The 19,808-nt window shown below is 45.9% G+C and overlaps 1 protein-coding gene across 1 annotated transcript in view; it reads right to left on the bottom strand.

Moving 5' to 3' along the window:
• The window catches only part of LOC142578586 (transient-receptor-potential-like protein), a 241,302-nt gene that overhangs the window by 94,657 nt on the left and 126,837 nt on the right, over positions 1 to 19,808 (bottom strand). The window contains exons 6-7 of the mRNA XM_075687976.1: positions 9,601 to 9,738; positions 4,431 to 4,570 (exon numbers count right to left, since the gene is read on the bottom strand). Coding sequence (XP_075544091.1) covers positions 4,431 to 4,570; positions 9,601 to 9,738 — 278 coding nt within the window. The remainder of the gene's footprint in view (positions 1 to 4,430; positions 4,571 to 9,600; positions 9,739 to 19,808) is intronic.

The following is a 19,808-nucleotide window of genomic DNA, read 5'->3' on the forward strand; positions in this document are numbered from 1 at the left end:
CATTGCCCAAACGGAACGAGCAGCGTATATGGGCTTCTTGCACGACATCATCATGATCATCATCCTATCTTATGTCCACTGTGGGACGAAGGCCACTCCCTGCTATCTCCAGTTACCCTGTCTTGCGCCCACCAATTTAAACTAGCACCCGTGAATTTCTTATTTTCATCGCTCCACCTAGTCTTCTGCCGTCCTCGACTGCGTCTCCCTTCTCTTGGCACACATTCTGTAACCCTAATGATCCACCGGTTATCTAACCTACACATTACATGACCTGCCCAGCTCCATTACTTCCTGTTAACGTCAACTAGAATATCCGCTATACCCGATTGCTCTCACATCCGCACCGCTCCCTTTCTGTCTTTTAGCGTTGTACCTAGAATACTTCATTCCATCGCTCTTTGCGCGGTCTTTAACTTCTTCTAGAGTTTCTTTGTCAATCTCCAAGTTACTGCCCCATATGTCAGTGCCAGTAAAATGCACTGATTGTACACCTTTCTCTTCAATGATAATCGCAAGTTTCCAGTCAGGAGCTGACAAAGTCTGTCGTATGCACTTCAACCCATTTTTATTCTGCTCTGAATTTCCTTCGCATGATCAGCGTCCCCTGTGACTAATTGACCTATGTAAAAATACTCCTTCACAAACTCTAGAGGCTGATTGGCGATTTTGAACTCTTGTACCCTTGCCATGTTACTCAGCATTCTCTTTCTCCTCTGCAAATAATCTTCAGCCCTACTGTTACACTTTCCCTGTTAAGTAAGGTCCTCAATCATTTGTTGTAACTTGTCCCCAGTGTTGCTGACATGACAATGTCAGCACAATGACATTGTCCTGACATTGCAGATGACAGGACAATGTCATCTGCAAATATAAGGTTGCTGAGACATTCGCCGCTGATCCTTACTCCAAAGCCTTCCCAGTTTAATAGCTTAAATACTTCTTCCAAGCAAGCAATGAATAGCATTGGAGATATTGTAGCTCCTTTCCTGACCCCTTTCTTTTTGTATATTTCTACTTTTCTTGTGTAGAATTAAGGTAGCTGTGGAATTTCTGTAGATATTTTGCAATATATTTATCTAAGCCTCCTGTACTCCTTGATTGCGTAATGCTTCTCTAATAATAATAATAATAATATTTGGGGTTTTACGTGCCAAAACCACTTTCTGATTATGAGGCACGCCGTAGTGGAGGACTCCGGAAATTTTTACCACCTGGGGTTCTTTAACGTGCACCTAAATCTAAGCACACGGGTGTTTTCGCATTTCGCCCCCATCGAAATGCGGCCGCCGTGGCCGGGATTCGATCCCGCGACCTCGTGCTCAGCAGCCCAACACCATAGCCACTGAGCAACCACGGCGGGTTAATGCTTCTATGACTGCTGGTATCTCTACTGAATCAAATGCCTTTTCGTAATATATGAAAGACATATAGAGAGGCTGATTGTACTCTGCGTATTTATCAATTATTTGATTAATGATATGCATTTGATCCATTGTACAATATCCCTTCCTGAAGCCAGCCTTTCTCTTGGTGGACTAAAGTCAAGCGTTGCCCTTATTCTGGTTGAAATTATCTTGGTGAATATTTTATATATTACTGGGAGTAAGCTAATGGGCCTGTAATTTTTTAATTATTTAACGTCTCCCTTTTTGTTGATTAGTATAATGTTTGCATTTTTCCAGTTCTCTGGGACCCTTGAAGCCCATAGACAGTTTGTATAGAGAGGCGCCAGTTTTTCTAGCGTTATGTCTCCTCCATGTTTGATTAAATCTACTGATATTCCACCTTCTCCTGCCGCTGTTCCCCGTTTCATGTCTTGCAAGGCCCTTGTGACCTCATCTCTAGTTTTAGGAGGAGCTTAAACTGTTAATTATTGTTTCGAATAGAGTACTCCTGAGTCCTTTGGGTACTGTACAGGTCACTATAGAATTCTTCCGCTCCTTTTATTATATACCTTCGAGATTGCTGATCATATTACCCTGCTTATCTTTTATCTTGGCTTGTCTATGCCAAGTTTCCTTCTCACTGATTTCAGGCTGTGTCCGTTTTTTACGGCTCCTTCAGCCTTTCTCACATTATAATTACGAATGTCCCGTATTTTGTCCTTGTTCATCAGTTTGAACAGTTCCGCGAATTTTATCTGATCTCTTGAGTTGGACACTTTCATTCTTTGTGGTTTCTTTATTAGGTCCTTTGTTATTTGGGAGAGCTTGCCAACTCGTTGCCTTGGTGCTTTGCCTCCAGCTTCGAATGCTGCCTCTGAAGTCAGCCCAGTTACGGTTTCATTCATTACCTCTATGTCGTCATCATCTGTTCTATGGCTGCATATTTGTTTGCAGGTAGCAGCCTGAACTAGGTCTGCTTTTACACTTACTGCGTCTAGGTTGGCCTGTTTCTTTCTGACCCTCACTTGCCCGACAAGGGGGCTAGAAGTATGCTGCAGAGATTTCAAAAGAAACTTGTCTTTTATTTGTCTGGAATAACGCAAGCTATATAATTGACCAAATAAACATGTTTCGATTGATCCAAAGTACCAGCACACAGTCGTAATGTATAGCAACATATGCGAAACGTTTTTCCAGAATCATTCGCAATGCCGTGCAACACCGTGTAGTCATATCCAAAAGTTATCAGACATTGCCCCAATAAACATTCGACTTACTAATTTTGCTGCTCGTCGGAGACTGAGAGCCTGTGTTACGGAGAGTGAACGAACACAACGTAGCGTTACTTCGCGGAGCGTTCCACACTTATCATCAAGAGGAGACGCAGCGCGTCGCACGCCACAACGTCAACTTGCAAGACAGCAAAAAAACTGGACTAACACCTTTCGCCAATGAATGCCGTGCGCTGGGTCACGCAAGGTTTGAAGTGAAGCGCACGCCACACTTTGAACAAACACGCAAAGAAACAAAAACTCGACGAAACCACCGCGTTCAAGTGAGCAACGCCATTCCGCACTACAAGCTGGCTTGCGCATTCTTCGAATGTGTTTCCTTTGAATCACTGGCTGGTAGGGGTCGCCAAGAGCTAACTAATAAATTGTGAAATAGAAAAAAATTACGTATTTTGTTTTAGTACAACAAAAATATTTGAAACGGAATATTTACTCGTATGACAGTATTCCAGTATTCTGATTAAACATTTTCGGACAATGTATTTCAGATAGGTTTTCTAGTTTGTTTGTCCCCCCTCACCTTGTCGCGTACGCCTAACTGATATCTCTGGCAATAGGCTTTGGCAAACTCTTCGTTCCAACTTCGCGACCTACTTAGATGGACTTTGGTTCATCTTCAAACATTTGTGTCATCACCCATGCTTTGCCGCATTGCATCAAGAGTGCGGCCATTAAGTTTTTCTTGATACGTGTGCGACATAGTGGACGTAAGTTTCAGTGTGAGTTGGGCGGATGTGTATCAGACAACATGCGAGAAACCTGCTATAGCAGGAAGCAGCGCTACTCGCTTTGTCACCGTGTAACGAGCGGTACTCACTCCTGCCGGCGTTTTGTGGTTAAAGTCGATTTTGTAGGTTAGCGATACAACGCTGGAGAATGACTGAATATTTTTATTCATGAGGAAATCCATTCATCGCGAAGGGCAAGCAGAATAGACAGTCTTTGTGCAGCAGCGGTCCATGAACTTGATCACACACATTCATTCCACTCCTTAAATCTTTCAGCCAACTCCTGCATACTGCTTCCCTCTACCGTCCGACATTTTGCAGCATGAATGAATGAATTTTGCAGCATGAAACACCCAGTTGCATTTCCGACAGCTAATTGCACAGTAGCAGGGCAGAAGAGGCAATGGTTTCGCGTTCGCCTGAGGCAGCACGCGAAGCGTCGCTGAAAGCGTCATCTCGTTCCTCTGTAAAGGGTCTATAAGTTGCCCCTCAGGGATGCGTAAGGCCAACACGTTGAAAGAGCGGTGTCGACGCTGAAGAGAGAAGTCTGTTCGACGGGGGCCAACGACGGTGCCGGGGCGCGTTAAGCACGCGCTGCAGAAGCTCGCGAAGCCCGTCCAGTGTAAACGCGTATCTCGTATCGTGCCTGCCATGAGCCGCACGAAGTCAGGCAGCGTAGAAGAGAGTCGAGCACCCGAGTAACTGAGAGCCACCCAAGATAGACACATGTCGGCTGAGAGTCCTGAAGAATACATCAAGCGTCTCCTACGTTACCCCGCGGTTATCACCATAGTCGAGTGAGAAATATGATAGAATTAAGATACGAATTAAGTGAATAGTAAACATGAAAACTAGACACAAACGACATATAATCGCATTTAATAATGCCGGCTAGTCATTATTTTCACTTCATTGGCGCTCGGAGCCCCTCAAGAGCTTTTCTGCTCAAACCTTTGCGCTGATGCGACGCAGAAGAAGCAAGAGAAGCAGAAAGCGTATACGAACCAGTGAAAGGCGCCCACCTTAACGTAGGCCACCACGCGCAGCAAAGTGGCAGCGACGTACATGGTATTCCGTATCGCATCTAGCATATTCCAGCTGTCCTTGAGGTAGCGGGCCATCCCTATCGACCAGATCTCGGTTGCCTCTTCCAATATGTGAGCTGCAAAAGTGGAAATAATTCGATGCACTGCGCTTAGAATCGTCGACAATGTGGCGACACGTGATCGCGTACTTCTCATCGACAAGTCATCGATACTCGGTCCGTTTGAAAGGTTCCACGTTTAACGCTAACAGATGGGACATTGGAAATATTTGTAGGACAAGCAGAAACACGGAGAAAAAATATGAAATGTTCACCGTACACCGACAACAAGGCAAGATTAGACATGGACGCAGGAGATCCAAACGCTCTCTTCCTAACGTGATTTTCGTTTTCTTAAGGGCGCCTGTTCTACTTCTCTGCGCAATCTCGTAGTTGCGTACATTTGGTTTTCCAGTGCCTTACAAGCAGTGTTGGACGGTCTGCTGTATTGCAACTTACTTTACTAATGATTACCTACGTAAACCAGCGTGCCTAATAGTTTTTAGATGACAAATTTGTAGTCACTGGATGAAGTGAGTTGAGCTGGCGAATGGCAGCGATAGTCAACATAATCCTGCAATGGACGAAAATGTCATGGTTTAGCTCGAAGCGAGATGTTTTGACAGTAATAGCAAAGTATTAGAATATTGCACGAAATAAGGCTTGTGGTTTTATGGGCAGTGTAAAATACGGCATTCGCTTACTAAACAGGCGCGGTGACAGGTGGACAAGGCACAAAAGTGTTCGTCCGAAGAACGCATGTAATCGTGGTCAGAACAACGACGTGATGAATGCCGGCCGCAGGTGGCGCTTGTCCGAAAAGCGAATGTTCGGTGCGTGTTGCCACTCCCTTAGGCATTAACACTGGAAGGCAGTGCGCGTTGTCCTTTTCAAGATAAAGGCAGCGCTAGGCAGCTTTTAGCCCAAAAGTCAATGCATTGTACTTGCACTCCTCGGACAGTGTTCTATCCTGAGTAATTCAGGTTTCAAATATACGCGGGTGTGGCATGTTGGCGTGCCGCAGCGCACAGGGCAATTGCCGCTGGGTCAGATGAACAGCACCCTGGCAGCTACCAGGCGTCCCACGACGTGATCAGGAGCGTTGCAGGAGCCGCACTTGGATGGTGTACGAGACCAGCGGGAAACCTTCGGCGTTTGGCTGCGCCTAGTTAAACGTGAGACATCGTTTGCTTGACGTTTATTGCCCGTATGTCCTGCACTCCATCTCGAAATGAGGCGAAAAAATAACCCGCTGATTTCCCCTACCTGTACGAATAGATTGAAGTGATGTTTTCCTTGATATTTGTCAAGAACGCTGTTCCTGCTTAGTAAACATTTGCAAGAGGAGATCACCAGAGCTATTTGGGGGACACATGTCACTGTCAACCATCTCGCTGATCATAAACTTGTGGCGCTCGATCGTGCATATTGTACACATGACGACGGCGGAACGACAATGACGACGTGACGACGTCGACACGACAACCATGGGATTATGCTGATTTTATGAGGAGGATGCCGAGACGTTGGCTGTGTGACGACGGCGTAATAAGATTGCTATAATGATAGCGATGTTAAATCAATTACTATGGTATAAATACAACGGCATAACGACAATAGTATGGAGATGCTAGATTGACAGCAACTGTATTACGAAGACGGCAGAACGTCAATGGGACCCACTATGACGAAATGACGACAATGGAACATACACGAACGCATGACGCCGACGATGTGACGGTGACGGCATGAGGACTATTTTAGGACCATGCTCAATTGCGACTAAGTTATAGCGACTACTGCGTGACGACAACATGATGCCGATGCTGGATGGAGCCGATGGAATGACGACGACGCCATAACGATGAGGGTCTGATGAAAATCATGGAGCTGGAATAATGATGATGGCGTTGCAAAAAAAAGCTACGAAAATTCTGAAAATTGTCTATTAATTCGCATGCGTTTTTTGGCGCTGGAAGAGCGATAGGTAGAGACGCATAAGCTAGGAAAAGCAATCAAGCAAAAGCGAACAGCCCAGCCAAAAAATGCTTAAGCATTAGTTGGCCGTTCTCAGAATTGTAGCATTTTTGCTGCTTATGTCCATCCTGCTTAGACCATATCATAACGTCCCAAACATAATTGTATCCCATACGATCACGGAATAACAATCTTCTTTTGTTACTGCATTATGCACAATTTTATTTTAATATTTTTTTTATTTTACTTTGTGTTTTTGTTACAACTGAGTGCGGTGGAGTCACCAGTTTTTCTTTCTTTTTTAAGCCTACCAACAATCTACTATCACAATATCATCACATCTATCAGTCCGCTAGACTGTTATTCTCTATTCTCTGCCATCCCAAAGCAGGTTTCCTTGCACGCGCATTAGTAATGCGGAAAAGAAAGATTTCAAGGAAAGTAAGCAATCAAGGGGGCATGACGAGAATGATTGTCTTTTGTTATTGCTATAGCAATTATATGGACAAGAGGCATTTATGCCGTCGGCGTGGTAGTTGCCATTTCCGTGATGTTCCGTACAAAGTCCACGGGCGATAAAACCGTCGCGGCGCGCCGTGTGCTGTGAGTAAAGGCGTAAGAGGGCGAGTCGACGATCGCGGCTCAATCTCGCGCGTGCAAGGGAGGAAAGCGGGGACGAAGCGCGCCGTCTTCTGTACGCAAGGAGCCGGAGGGACGGCAGCTATTGTGGGGGTTGTATTTTGTCAGTAACTGCGAATGGCGCCGTTGCGCGGTCTTGAAAGCGATCTGGTTTGGGGGCAGAGACTAGGTGGGCCGACGGCTCGTAGCTTCGCGAGCGCTGTGTCCTCGCTAATCACTTTGCGTTCAAGCGATAGACAGCACTAAGTTCACTTAGCTCGCTGCTGCTACCGCGTTTTCTCACGCCAGCGTTTTGACCACGAGTGTCCGCGGTATTGCGACTCGGGGTCTAGGACGAGAGACAGACTATCGCAGCACACTGAGAGGAGACGAAAAACCATATGCACTATGAAGTTGAGAGTATGACGGAAGCCCGTCTGGTCGGGATGATGCATAGTTAAAAAGAAGAGGTCTGGACACCGACCAAAAATGGTTTAAAATAGTTATTTACGTTTCGGCTCCCCCACGGGAGCCTTGTTCACAATGAAAGAAGCGGCAGAGCTGGCGCCCCTTTTTATGTGCGTCTCAAAACATGATTAAGGCACCTGGCATACATGGGCGGCAGATTGCCTTCGTTGCGATTAAGAGTGTGCGCCGTGGTTTGGATGATTAAGGACTCAAGATCAAGACGCGAAGAATGTATGTGTGCACTATGTATTGATATAGCAGGTAGCGTTGCCGAAGAGCGCACCAGACCAACGCGGCGGCTGGCGGCGGCTCTTTCTCCTAACAATCGGCCAGTTCCGCCCTAAATACCTTTGGGTATCCATCATCAGCAGGGACGAGGCGCGGCGGCTGCTGCTGTCACCCGCGTCGCATTTCCCTTTCGTCGGGGCAGCAATCCTGGTGTGGCGCGACACCGGATTTCTCAGTTCGACCCACGGGAAGAGGTCGGCAGTTTCACGTAACTTTGTAGGTTGTCAGTCGCAAGGGAACTACTTCAGAAAAACGAGGAAGGGGGGGGGGGGGGAGAGCGCTCGTTGCCTCGATGACAGGCACGTCGTGTGCCACCACAACGTTCATCGAGCGTAATGTGTGCATGTTTACCTGTCGCACTGGTACCACGCTTGTAAGTTAGTAAGGGAGTGTTTACAAGTTTATACGATCCATAAAACTGCTATCCTTACTTACTATGGCTGTCTACTGATGTGCTATCACAATCAATGCTTCGCCTTTCAGGCGACACTGCGAGCTGTATTTTTTTTTTTGATTTCTTACTCCTTCTTCATCGATTCTAAAACAGCCAATCATTTACGCTTACGCTGCTATACCGATAAAATGTCTTAACTTTGCCAATTATGCGTTTATCTTGCAGATAAAGGGTGCGACACTTTTCGCGTTACGGACAGATTTTACCAGGGTACTGCCCGAAGAATGCTTACGCATTAATAGATAAGCTGAGGGTGCTAAAATGTTTACAACGGTATGACAACGATGACATAACAATGCTGGAATGACGACGACGGCGTGTCGTTGACGGTGTGACGACAGTGGGACGGCGGAATGACAATGGCGCAAGGACGACGATGCAATGGTTATCACGGCGCGACTTCAAAGGCCTGAAGACAAAAAATGCATGATAACAATGGGATGATGACAGTGGAATCACTACGACGGCATGACGATGATGGAATAATGACCACGGATTGTTGACGACAGAATGACTACGACGGCATTTTGGCGTTAGAGCTAACGTCCGCACTTATGAGCATCAACTTCCGCGGCGGGCCTCCTCGATTCGCCCTGCATACGGTGTTTGCATTATGTCTGGTACCAGCCAGTCGTGCAAGACTCTAGACAGAATCCAGCAAGGATGACAATGGTGCAATGACGACGTCATGACATCCGTATTTCCCAAGCATTCGGCAAGAGCCGCGTGGATTCGTACCGTATCCGGTGTTTGTTTGCACTACGTCTGGCGCTGGTCAACCATCCAAGACAGCCTGGAGCCAGCAGGGACGACAGTGGTAGGACGACAATGGCGTGACGGCGACGATTTAATGACGGTATGACGGCGACACTGTGACGATGACGCAAACATGAGAATGGCATAACGAGAATCGAATCAAGAAGGCGACATGACAACGACAGCGTGCAGTGCTGAAGTCCGCGCTTACGTGCATCGCCTACTGCTCTGTGCTCACAATATATCCGGTGTTTGTATAAACTGTGCCCGGCACTGACTAATCATCGAAGACTGTAACCAGGAGCAGGCAAAGATGACAGTGGTACGACGGCGATGGCGTGATAGCAATATTATTTACAGTATGACTCACGTATGCGACTTGACCGCAACAAGCAACAGAAGTAGTCGAGGGAAGGGGTAAACTTTAATGAAGACTTCAGTTCACAGGTAAAGCTTTGATAGCTGTGGCACCTATCTCGGCGAAGGTCGCTCGGGTGCACAATAAGGTTAGACTCTTCTTAATATAAAGGTACTCCGCCCTTCTTACCAATAACGAAGGTCAGGATGGCCACTTCGACGAAGGAAGGTGGCAGGCCTCGCTGCTTTTGTTTCGTAACTACGCCGGCTTGGAAATGAGAGTGCAGGTCTTCCAAGTTCACCCTTTGAGATGCAAGTATAAGAAGAACTGCAACGAAACGTGGTGGTTTTCAAGTCACTCGCACAGCCGCCGCCAAATCAATTGAAACCACTGCAACTGCGACAGACAATATACACATCTCTGGTATTTCATGCTCTTGGTTAATTCAAGATTTACCACTGCGGTGTACTAGAATTGTCGGAAGACGAGCAAGCGGTATAAATAAAATCTTGCGCAATGCTTCTACTGAAAAACCATTGTCGCCGCAGCGACAAAAGATAGTAGAAAGCCATCATGGGGCTATGGTGTTGGGCTGCTAAGCACGAGGTCATGGGATCGAATGTTGGCCACGAAGGCCGCATTTCGATAGGGGCGAAATGCGAAAACACCCATATACTTGGATTTAGGTGCACGTTAAAGAACTCCAGGTGGTCCAAATTTCCCAAGTCTCCCACTATGGCGCGCCTCTTAAACGGATCGCGGTTCTGGCACGTAATACCCCATTATTTAATTTTAATTTCAAGAAAGCCATTCAGACAAAGTTCCTTATTTCGCCTTTAGTCTGATAAAGCATACTACGCATCCCAGCAAAGTGCAGAACGGAAGAACACACCTACGCGAAGTAATTACTTGTAGGAAGGCTGCGACCAACGCAGTTTCTCAAGCTGTCGAAGCTATATGGATGCAGCTAATGACTGATTTAGTGGAGGTACAAGATTACGAGGCGCAAGAGATCAGCCACCTCTGATCCGCACGAGACATGCGTCTACGCGTACGGCTGTGTCCCTCTGAACGCCACCGTGAATGTGGCTCACGACGACGCGCGAGGGTGGAGCTGAGGTTTGACGTCTTCCACAGTTTGGCTCCGTACACATGGAGAAATTCTGGAGGTGTTCGATTGGCGAAATACAAGTGTAATAGAACAACTGAGACCGATATCCATACAACCACTTCAATTCGAGAAAAACGAGATGACCTTAAGAGGAAGCTTTAGCTCGGGTGCTCCTATCTAAATACATGTAAAAGGAGAATTCGCTTTTCTCGGCAACGACTGCACCAAATTTGACGAGGTTTGTTGCATTTAAAAGAAAAACTTCAAATCTAGTGACTGTTGTTTTCGGATATTTGATTTAGGTCGTCAATTCTTTTATTAAAAATTGGCAAAGATCGAAAATTTTCAAAAAAACCGAAACTATCAAGTTCACAACTCTGTAACTCAGCAACGAAAATCGATAATACAATTCCGTGAATTGCATCTAATAGTAGATCTAAAGCGGACAAAGTTGATATGTTAAACATGAATCTCAAAAAAATTAATAATATGAAAATATAGCTTTTTCAGAACCCCTGTAAACAACGTAACGAATTCCCGTAAAATATAATATGACATATCGAATTTGTCTGCTTTCAATGGCCTAATGGATCCTGTTTACAGAACCGAGATATCTGTTTTTTTATGCAGAGCTATGAATCTGTAAACTTCGTACTTCTATCTTTTTCAAACTTTCGAAATTTCGAGAATCTTCTAAACAACATTCAGGACGTAAATAGAAATTCCGCGACAAGCAGTCAAAAGAATTTAACTCGTTCTTTTAAATGCAACAAAGTTCATAAAAATTGGTCCAGGGGTTATCTCAGAAAAACTTTTTTTTTTTGCGTTTTTGCTTGTATTTGAATAGGCCGCGTCAGAGTTGGGCCCGAGCTAAAGGTTCCTCTTAAGATTTTGAATCAAACATGGAATATTTTCTCATTTGTAAACGTTTAAGAAGCTTGGAACGACCGAAAGTCGAGCTAGTTGTACAGGTTCATGTTAGAAAAAATTATGCACGTCCAGCAGATATGCCTTATTCCATAGAGAAAAAAAAGAAAAACAATTTTCTGAAGCGGTACTGGAATGTCTTCTAAATTTGCCCATTTCGATCGCGCACCCGTGTTACGCAGCGTGAAAAACCCTATATTAGCTTGTGTTTCTTCATTTCTTATTTACCTTAAATGTACCGGCCACTTTTTTGCCATTTTGCCGTAGTATGCAAATTACAATCATCTTCCACACCTCAAGGATATAGCTTGCGTCGGACCACCCACTTGTCGGCCGACCTCCCGTCCTTGGTCTGCATCTTTGCATGCAAATCATCCTCATAATCCTCGACATGGGGACACGTTTCTTGACCTCCGGTGTGGATGCGTGCCGTGGCAGGAAAATCATAGTCACCTATCAACGCCCGGCGATCGTCTCGAAGAGCTAGTCTTTAGCACAATATGCACCGCTCGATACTGGACCATCCTGCCGTTGTGGATATGTGCCAAGTACGGAAATTATAATCAACGCACGGACACGCTTCTTCGCGAATCCCTCCCGGTGGGTATATGCTAGAAAATCATTATCATAAACAACACGCGACGATCATTTCCAAGAGCTAGAGTTAGCGATGGTATTTTTATATAACACTTTATTACCTTGCGTGTTTGATCTTCCGTGCACTTGTTCTTCATTATTAACAATGTCGTCTTAATATTATTATTTGTATAGCTGTTACAATGTTCTACGCATATAATTATTTATATAACTGTAGCTGTCTACCCCTTGATACATTTTTGTAAAGCCCCTCTTACCCAATGCCCTTTTCTGGCTTGTAAGGTGTTTTAAGTAAATAAATGAGTTCCGCCCACTTCTTGACCATTTCCCCCTTGTGAGTATGTGCCATAGTAGGGAAATCGTCATCACAATGAACACGTGGCAATCATCGCAAAGAGCTGGTTGGTGTTGGCACAAGAGAAACACAGGGGCGCTTGTTGATATACATAAATACACAAGTGCCGGCCCAATGATGCCACCATCACATTTGTGCAATACTCTTCCACTAGAAGTTTGGAAAGGGTAAACCCTCACCAAGCTTTGTTACCAGTCCGACGTAATGTAACAAGCATCATAAATGTACCTTAGTTTGTTCATCACGGAGTGATTTCCTCATGACACCATGTGCCCAGTGACCATGTGTGTGTCATAAATACCATAAACAACACATTGTGGTTTAACATTAGGATCGTGTTTAAAAGTCCTTTGGAGAACGTCCCAAAACAAGATCGCGTCCTCGCAGTCAATAAAGCAAGATATGCCACCTAAATGTGAAGATGTGCCTTTCGACATGCTGCTACACATGACGTTGCACATTTTATAAAAGAACTCGCATGTTCAATTGGAATTCAAAACCAAATGTACCTTTGCAGCCACATTTCATTTACATCATTTCAAAAATGAAATACATTTATGACCAACGAAACTTCCAAACAGACTGGTATCCATTATTGATGGAATGTATCCTTTTGCCTCCCTCTTAGAGAACCGTTTACTGCAATAATTTTACAGTGAAGTGTTTGTTTTGTCCTTGTAAACGCGGCTATGATTCTTTTAGGCACTACGTAAATAGCATAAAATAAAATACATAGTGTGGTTTAAATCATGTTGAGCACACCATGCACCCCACAAATACTACAACAAGCATTGAACTTTGAAAAGTGGCACTGACCAGCAACTTATCAAGAGGTGGTACCAGTGGTAACCTGTGAAGTTATGTATGCACTTCATGTGTCCAATCATTTTAGAATACAGAAATTTTGACAAAACAATGGATTCAGCGTTTTCGTCAAATATGCGTGTCTTCCATAAGCTATGTAGTCTTTTGGTTCCTTCCTAGGCCGTGAATACGGGATGTGTTGGCTAGTGCTTGCTCGTTTCTCATGTATAGCACCATTCTTGCATATACATGATGCAATAAATACCATGTGAGAAAAAAATTGTGGTTGAATGCTCAGAACATCAGGTAGACGAGGCTCGAATGACATTGCCGACGCACTTTTTTTTTTTGCGACAGTAGGAATTGAATTCTTGGGTTTGACGTGCAAAAACCATGATTAGGTAAGCCGTGGTAGGGGACTGCGGAAGAACTTCGACCACTAGGAAATCCTTAACGTGCCCCAATGTACGCGACAAGGGAAGGGAGGAGGAACCTACTCGGCAAGGATCCGATGAGCGACCGACCGACCCAGGCGAAACCGCGGAATGGTAGATAAATAAAGATAAATAAAGGAAAGACAGAGCTTTGCTTTAAAGAGTTAGGCGTGCCGACACGGACACAAGATGAGGAAAACGAACAACATAAACGCTGCTGTCAACTGAAGTGTCGCACATGGGTGGAAAAGGTGGTTGACACAAACTCTATCTGCGCAATCGCACGAATGGCATCAGCACCTTATCATACTCCACTGTACAGCTCAGCAGCGGCAGTTCAAACCCTCAATCAGGGACAGGCGCGGACCTACACTCTTAAACAAAAATACACCCTTCGCTCTAACAAAGTTTATACCCTTTGGATTGTATTTTGTCCCCCAACAATAATCGTCATATGTGTTGCTCGCATTTTCTTTCTTTAACACTGCGAGCGCGGTATTTTCTAACTACGAACGGCGAGCGCATTATCAGCTTGACGCAGCATTCTCGACAGGAAAGTAGCGAGCGCCCAGTTTTGAAGAGATGAAGCGCAAGCAAGGCAGATGACGATTATTGTTTGGGGAAAAGATAAGCCCCAAAGGGTGTCAAATTTTGTTAGAGTTTAATTAGGAAGGAGCAGCGCCAACTAAGACGACCACGATAGGGACAACGACACTTGGCGCTTGTCCGGTGTCGCACTCTCTCTCGTGTTCGTCTTAGCTGGCGCTGTTCCTTTCTAATTCAAGTATGCACCATCTAGCCCAAATGAATGTTGTTCTGAACCTTTTTTTTAGAGTGTTTGGGTCGTATCTTACCACACAACAATAATCGTCATCTATCTTGTCCGCATTTCCTTTCTTTAATGCTGCGAGCCCGGTACAAGGTCGATCCAAATAGGTCGCGAAGCTTCGGGCGAAAAGCGGTTCAGTACAGATTGTCACCGACATCAGCAAGGGGGGTTATGGGAGCAACGATTGAAGCGCGTCTAGGTTTGGAGGGAACAAACATTGGGAATGAAAAAAGCGTTTTTTTTTTTTAAATTCAAGCGAGACGCAGTTAGATTCATTCAACGAAAATAAAATGCCTGGTCAACTTTATATATTCGCGACGAGTTAAGAAAATACAAGTTTATTCAATTTTATTGTTATTAATAAATGCGTTTATTTTCGGCGCCCATCGTTACAGGGGGCGTTGACGCCACTATCACTTGCAATGCAATGCACGTCTTAAAATGGGCAGAAAGGCGCACTCGTAAAGTTCACCTGTTCAAGTACGCCCCCCTCACAGTTTGCGCTTTCTTGCTTGTCGAAGTTTGAATTTGGTGACGCGGGTAGCTTCATCGCTTCTTAATCGGTTCAATCAAAAGTAGTGAGTTACGACCGCCAGATAGTTGTGTAGTTGTTTTCGTGCGACTGCGCCGGCCGACGAGCTTGGCGTCCGACGATAGGATCAGCACTCCACACCTAAAGCTTTCGCCGGCCTCCAAAGAGAGTATGTTCTGTGCAGGGGTGCGATTTCGACAACCGTACGGCTGGCTTTTCCTGCATCGCTTTCCGCGCTGAAAGCTCGACACGCCCATCAAGTGGAATGGCGGGACACTTGAATATATAGCTCCAAAAGCAGGCCAAGAAAAATTTCGCGCCTTCGAAAACAAAATACGTCACTTCTGCTTTTAACGAACATGCCGTCACATTATTTTTTTTCCGCCGGAAGTGTTCCCACCACATGCAGATGGCGCTAAGCCCCATGAACCGGCGATGGACCGCCATGTTTTGAACGTATGGGCTCCTATGGAAGCTTCGCTACCAGGTATATTTAACTTGCCCGGTACTTCCATGTCACGAAAGGCATGCGCGTCATCAGTATACAGATCATTCTGAACAGGAAAGTTCCAAGCCGTGTGTTTTCAATAAAGGAAACACAAGCAAGACAGATGACGCTTATTTTTGTGTGGCAAATATACACCCCAAAGGGTGTACATTTGTTTCAGAGTGTACACTAGAAAATGTTTACACCCTTAGGGGTGTTTTCTTGTCGCACAGGTAACACCCTTACCGTGAGGACCGTAAAAAATTTCGTTTCGCCAAAGATTTTCCCACCACCCATACCCAGGCACTCTATGTGGCGCAAGGAAGCTAATGAAATAATTTAATTTCTGAAGTTGAAATACGTAGAAATATCGTAATGTACGACTTACCCACAACCTACAGACGTGATAGCGTCGGATTGTAATTTGACTATGCGAGAAACCATAATTCTGTAAAGCCAAAACTCACACCCCTTTTCCAGTGTTTCTACGATTCATAAACAGGCCAAGGCGTCGGTCATTTGCACGCGTTCGTTGCGTGAGTATCTCGGGGTCAACGGAGCGGTGCCCCCAGTTCCTTGCAATACCTCCAGATGATGCTCGCCTCCGCCATAAGACGGAAGAAGCATGTGCTTGCTGCGGTAAAGTTAGGGAAACGATGGAGCAGGTTTTATTAGAACGTGAAGACATCTGCCCAGCGGTCGATTTAGGCACCACTGGCCTCCATGAAGCTGTTGGGTTCAGCGAGAGCAGAGGAAGAGTAAATATGTCGGCAATAGAGATGAGTAAGAGGAGATTGCAAGATTGGTGCAAGAACAGTAGGGAAACAACAAAAACGGAGACGTACAAAACCAAAGTTCGCAATAGGGCGTCAGAAAATGTGCTTGTGAGAGTTCATAGTGTTTTTTTTCTGTTTTTTTTTCCTTTGTAGCTTGGGTAAGACATTAGGCAGTATAATAGCAAGAGCTTGGTGGCACAACCCACCACCCCGTTCCAAAGGGGACGCTCATAACATCCATACATCCATCCGTTGCGGCCCGCGTAAGAGGCCCCGTTTCTACTTGAAAGCCCACCTTCGTGCATAGCGCTCGCGGCCAGCGTTTCCCGGTAAACATTACGGTTACATACGCTCCAGTTGCCGGGAAGCGTTAGCAGTAGTCAGGCATCTTTGAATGCTATCACGTTCTACTCTGAAAGGCAAAACTTTAGCGTCCTCCTTTTTTTTTTCCATGTTCTCTCCGCATTTTCCTGAGATGACTAGCCCGAAAAAGTGCCATTTCGACGACCGGTAGTATAGAACTCCTCACAAGTACCGAGCAAGACTACGTCAGACACATAAAAAGATATCATTGTTCCCTTTGTCATTGGAATCGGTAGAATACGAAAATTAAACGTGTCTTCGAAGAAGCTGTTGCATGTTTGCTTCGTGAACTCACGGTCTGCTGCAGCGAAAGGCGCACAACCTGCGGGTTGGCGACCACGTCGCAGGTATGGTTGGCGCGCGGCACCGGCTGGCAAGCGTCGTCCTGCTGCCAAGTTGCTTCGGCGAAGGTACGAGCATTCTGGCTTCGTACTGCCTTGAGCTCTTGAGCAGCCAGTTGAATTGTGACGCGCTCAGCTGCAGCAATGCGTGTGGCAGAGTTTGCAGCGTGCGAGCCGAATTCGCGAAGGCGTTGGGCTTCACGCTGGCGTGTCTCTCGCCGTACCAAAGCGAAATTCAACCGTCGACGTCGTAGCGTTTCCGCGCAGCTTATCCCAGCAATTTTATCAGTTTGTGCATCGCGAGCGAAGCATTAGGCGGCGTGTATACATTGCTGATGCACGCTGAAGCTGCACTCGGCAGGCGACGAGGCGTCACTGGCTAATCGGACGCGAAAGACAAGCCATGTCCGAAAATTGCCATGTCCTGTGTTCTGCTTGTCCCTGTGTCAAAATTTTTGCGCTATGTATCCTAGTCTGAATGTATCCCACCAACACGCCCAAACTTCTTCCCTGCTCAACAAAAGGCCTACATCAGGCTACACTGCGTTGGAGCTTCCGCTGCGCTGAGTCTACCGAAGAGCTTATTGTCGGCACTCGTTGGTGTCATGATCGCCATCTAGTGCCATTAGCGCCATCTAGGAGCGTTTCACCGCTCCTACATGGTGGCGCCTATCTTGTCAAGAGAGTGACGCCATCTCTGCCAAATGAATGAAAATCAAATAACAGAGATAACAAGAAACATATGGAACAAAATGGAGGCTTTTCCTGCAGCAGTCTGGGAATATAAGCAACTGGTAGGCGTTATGCTGCAGGAAATAAGACAGACATGGCGAAAGCAATTTTAGGGTTGGTAAGAGGAAACCACCTAAGTGGTGCAACAAGGAAAGAAAGCAAACCACAGAAGAGTGATTTAATAGTGATTATCTGAAATGAAATGTTGGACTTGACCTGTAGACTGTAGGCACATACGCGGGGTGATTGGGCGAATTGCTTTTCTCGTGGCGCACAAAGTGGCGACTGCATATCCTGGTGTACAACGCTGGTTCCCACGGTTTGCCGTCGGGGCTGTCGGTGCAAAAGACTAAATTTTAGCAACGCAGATAATCAAGCAAGCTTCAAGACAGGCGAAGCAATCAGCATGGCGCGAAGTTTCGCTTACCCAGCGCGACGAACTGCAGTTATCCAGCGCGCCCGACGCTCCGCTTCGTGAGGCCTTGAAGGAAAACGGTAGAATTTGATGTTGGGATTCAGGCCTTCTTGTTCGTGGGAGCCCACGACGCAGCAGTAACGACGGTGATGATTTTTCGAGGCTGAGCTGGGTCTCTCCGGATCGGCGTCGCCGATTCCTTCTGCTTCCAGCATTACGTCCCACGGTGCACGGAGAGTCCGTTTTCGTTAAAGTATAGGCTGGTGCCAGATCACAGTGTAGTCAGCGTGGTCTGGGAGAAGTAACGAGCATTTTCTCACTCGCAACAGGACAGAAAAAAGTGCAAATCGACGCAAAACTCGGGCTACATACGTGCTTCGCCACAGCCAGGGCTCAATACTACCCAAGCTGGTACTACCCAGATAAAGTTTCTTGCCGCCACCAGGCGCCGCTACTATACCTCAAGCTCCAGCGCAATATACCCATAGATTCACGAGCGTACTGCAGACGGGGAGTGGATAGCAGTTGGCAGGAGCGTGTCGAAAGGTCACGTAAATGTCGATGTCATGTCGGCTCGGGTCACGACCAGAGAGGAGATAGAAGGGAGAGTAGAGACCTGTGTCGGTGACTTGACGAGTTGTACGCTAACGTTACAAATGGAAGCGCGGCATCCCCGTCACTATAATCTGAGGAGACATACACCAATAGAATATTCGTAACAGTTCGGCTCAGGCGTTCCGTGAGGCTGTTCGTTCGGGGGTGGTATGCTGTTGTGAGCTTGTGTTTCGTGGCACAAGCGCGAAGTAGATCTTCAATAACCCGAGATAAAAAGTAGCGGCCCCTGTCTGTGCGAAGCTGACGAGGAGCTCCGTGGTGTAAGATGACGCCTTGGAGCAGGAAGTCTGCAACGTCGGTAGCACAACTGGTCTGGATGGCTTGCGTCACGGCATAGGGGGATGAATAATCCGTTGCAACGCTGATGTACTTATTTTCAGCTCTGTAGGTAGGGAAAGTGCCCAACAGGTCGAGGCCAACACGGTAAAACGGTTCGTTAGATATTTATTTATTTCTACATACTGAAGTCTACACAGTTCAGGCAGGAGGCGTATTCCCGCTAACACTCATTTAAGAAAAGAATAATATGTCCTCTTGTGCTAGACACATGGAACAGAAAAGGGAAGAGTGCAAGAAAAGAAAAAAAAGAACAAGTTGGCATTTTGGTACTGTAAAGGACGATATTCAACCGATCAGAAGAATGCACAGGGATAGTCAATGTCATATCAAAATAACAAGTTGGGGTTTCTGCTGACCTTCACCCAGAACAAAATGCCCTTGCTTAGGCATTACTAAAGATAACATGAAAAAAAGAGGGAAAAAACAGCATTCCATATTACTGTGCAAAATACATGAGTACTGCCTGCTCAAAATTATCAGCAGGGAAAATTTCTGGGGGTAGATAATTCCCCTGAAAAACAGTAAGAGGAAAGAAGAATTCTTAAACAGGTTACTGCTTGGCCGGAAAGGGCGCAAGTTGTGAGCGCGACGGTGTCGAGACGCGCGTGGCAAGTAAGGTTGAATGCATGTTCGCCCATTAGATTCAAGCGACTTGTCGTACATCGTGAATAGAAATTTTAGGTTTGCCACAGTTCTTCGTGCTTCTAAGGTAGGGATATGTTTTTCAGTCATTATTTGTG

The sequence above is a fragment of the Dermacentor variabilis genome, chromosome 4 (assembly GCF_050947875.1).
Source record: "Dermacentor variabilis isolate Ectoservices chromosome 4, ASM5094787v1, whole genome shotgun sequence".
Lineage (NCBI taxonomy): Eukaryota > Metazoa > Arthropoda > Arachnida > Ixodida > Ixodidae > Dermacentor > Dermacentor variabilis.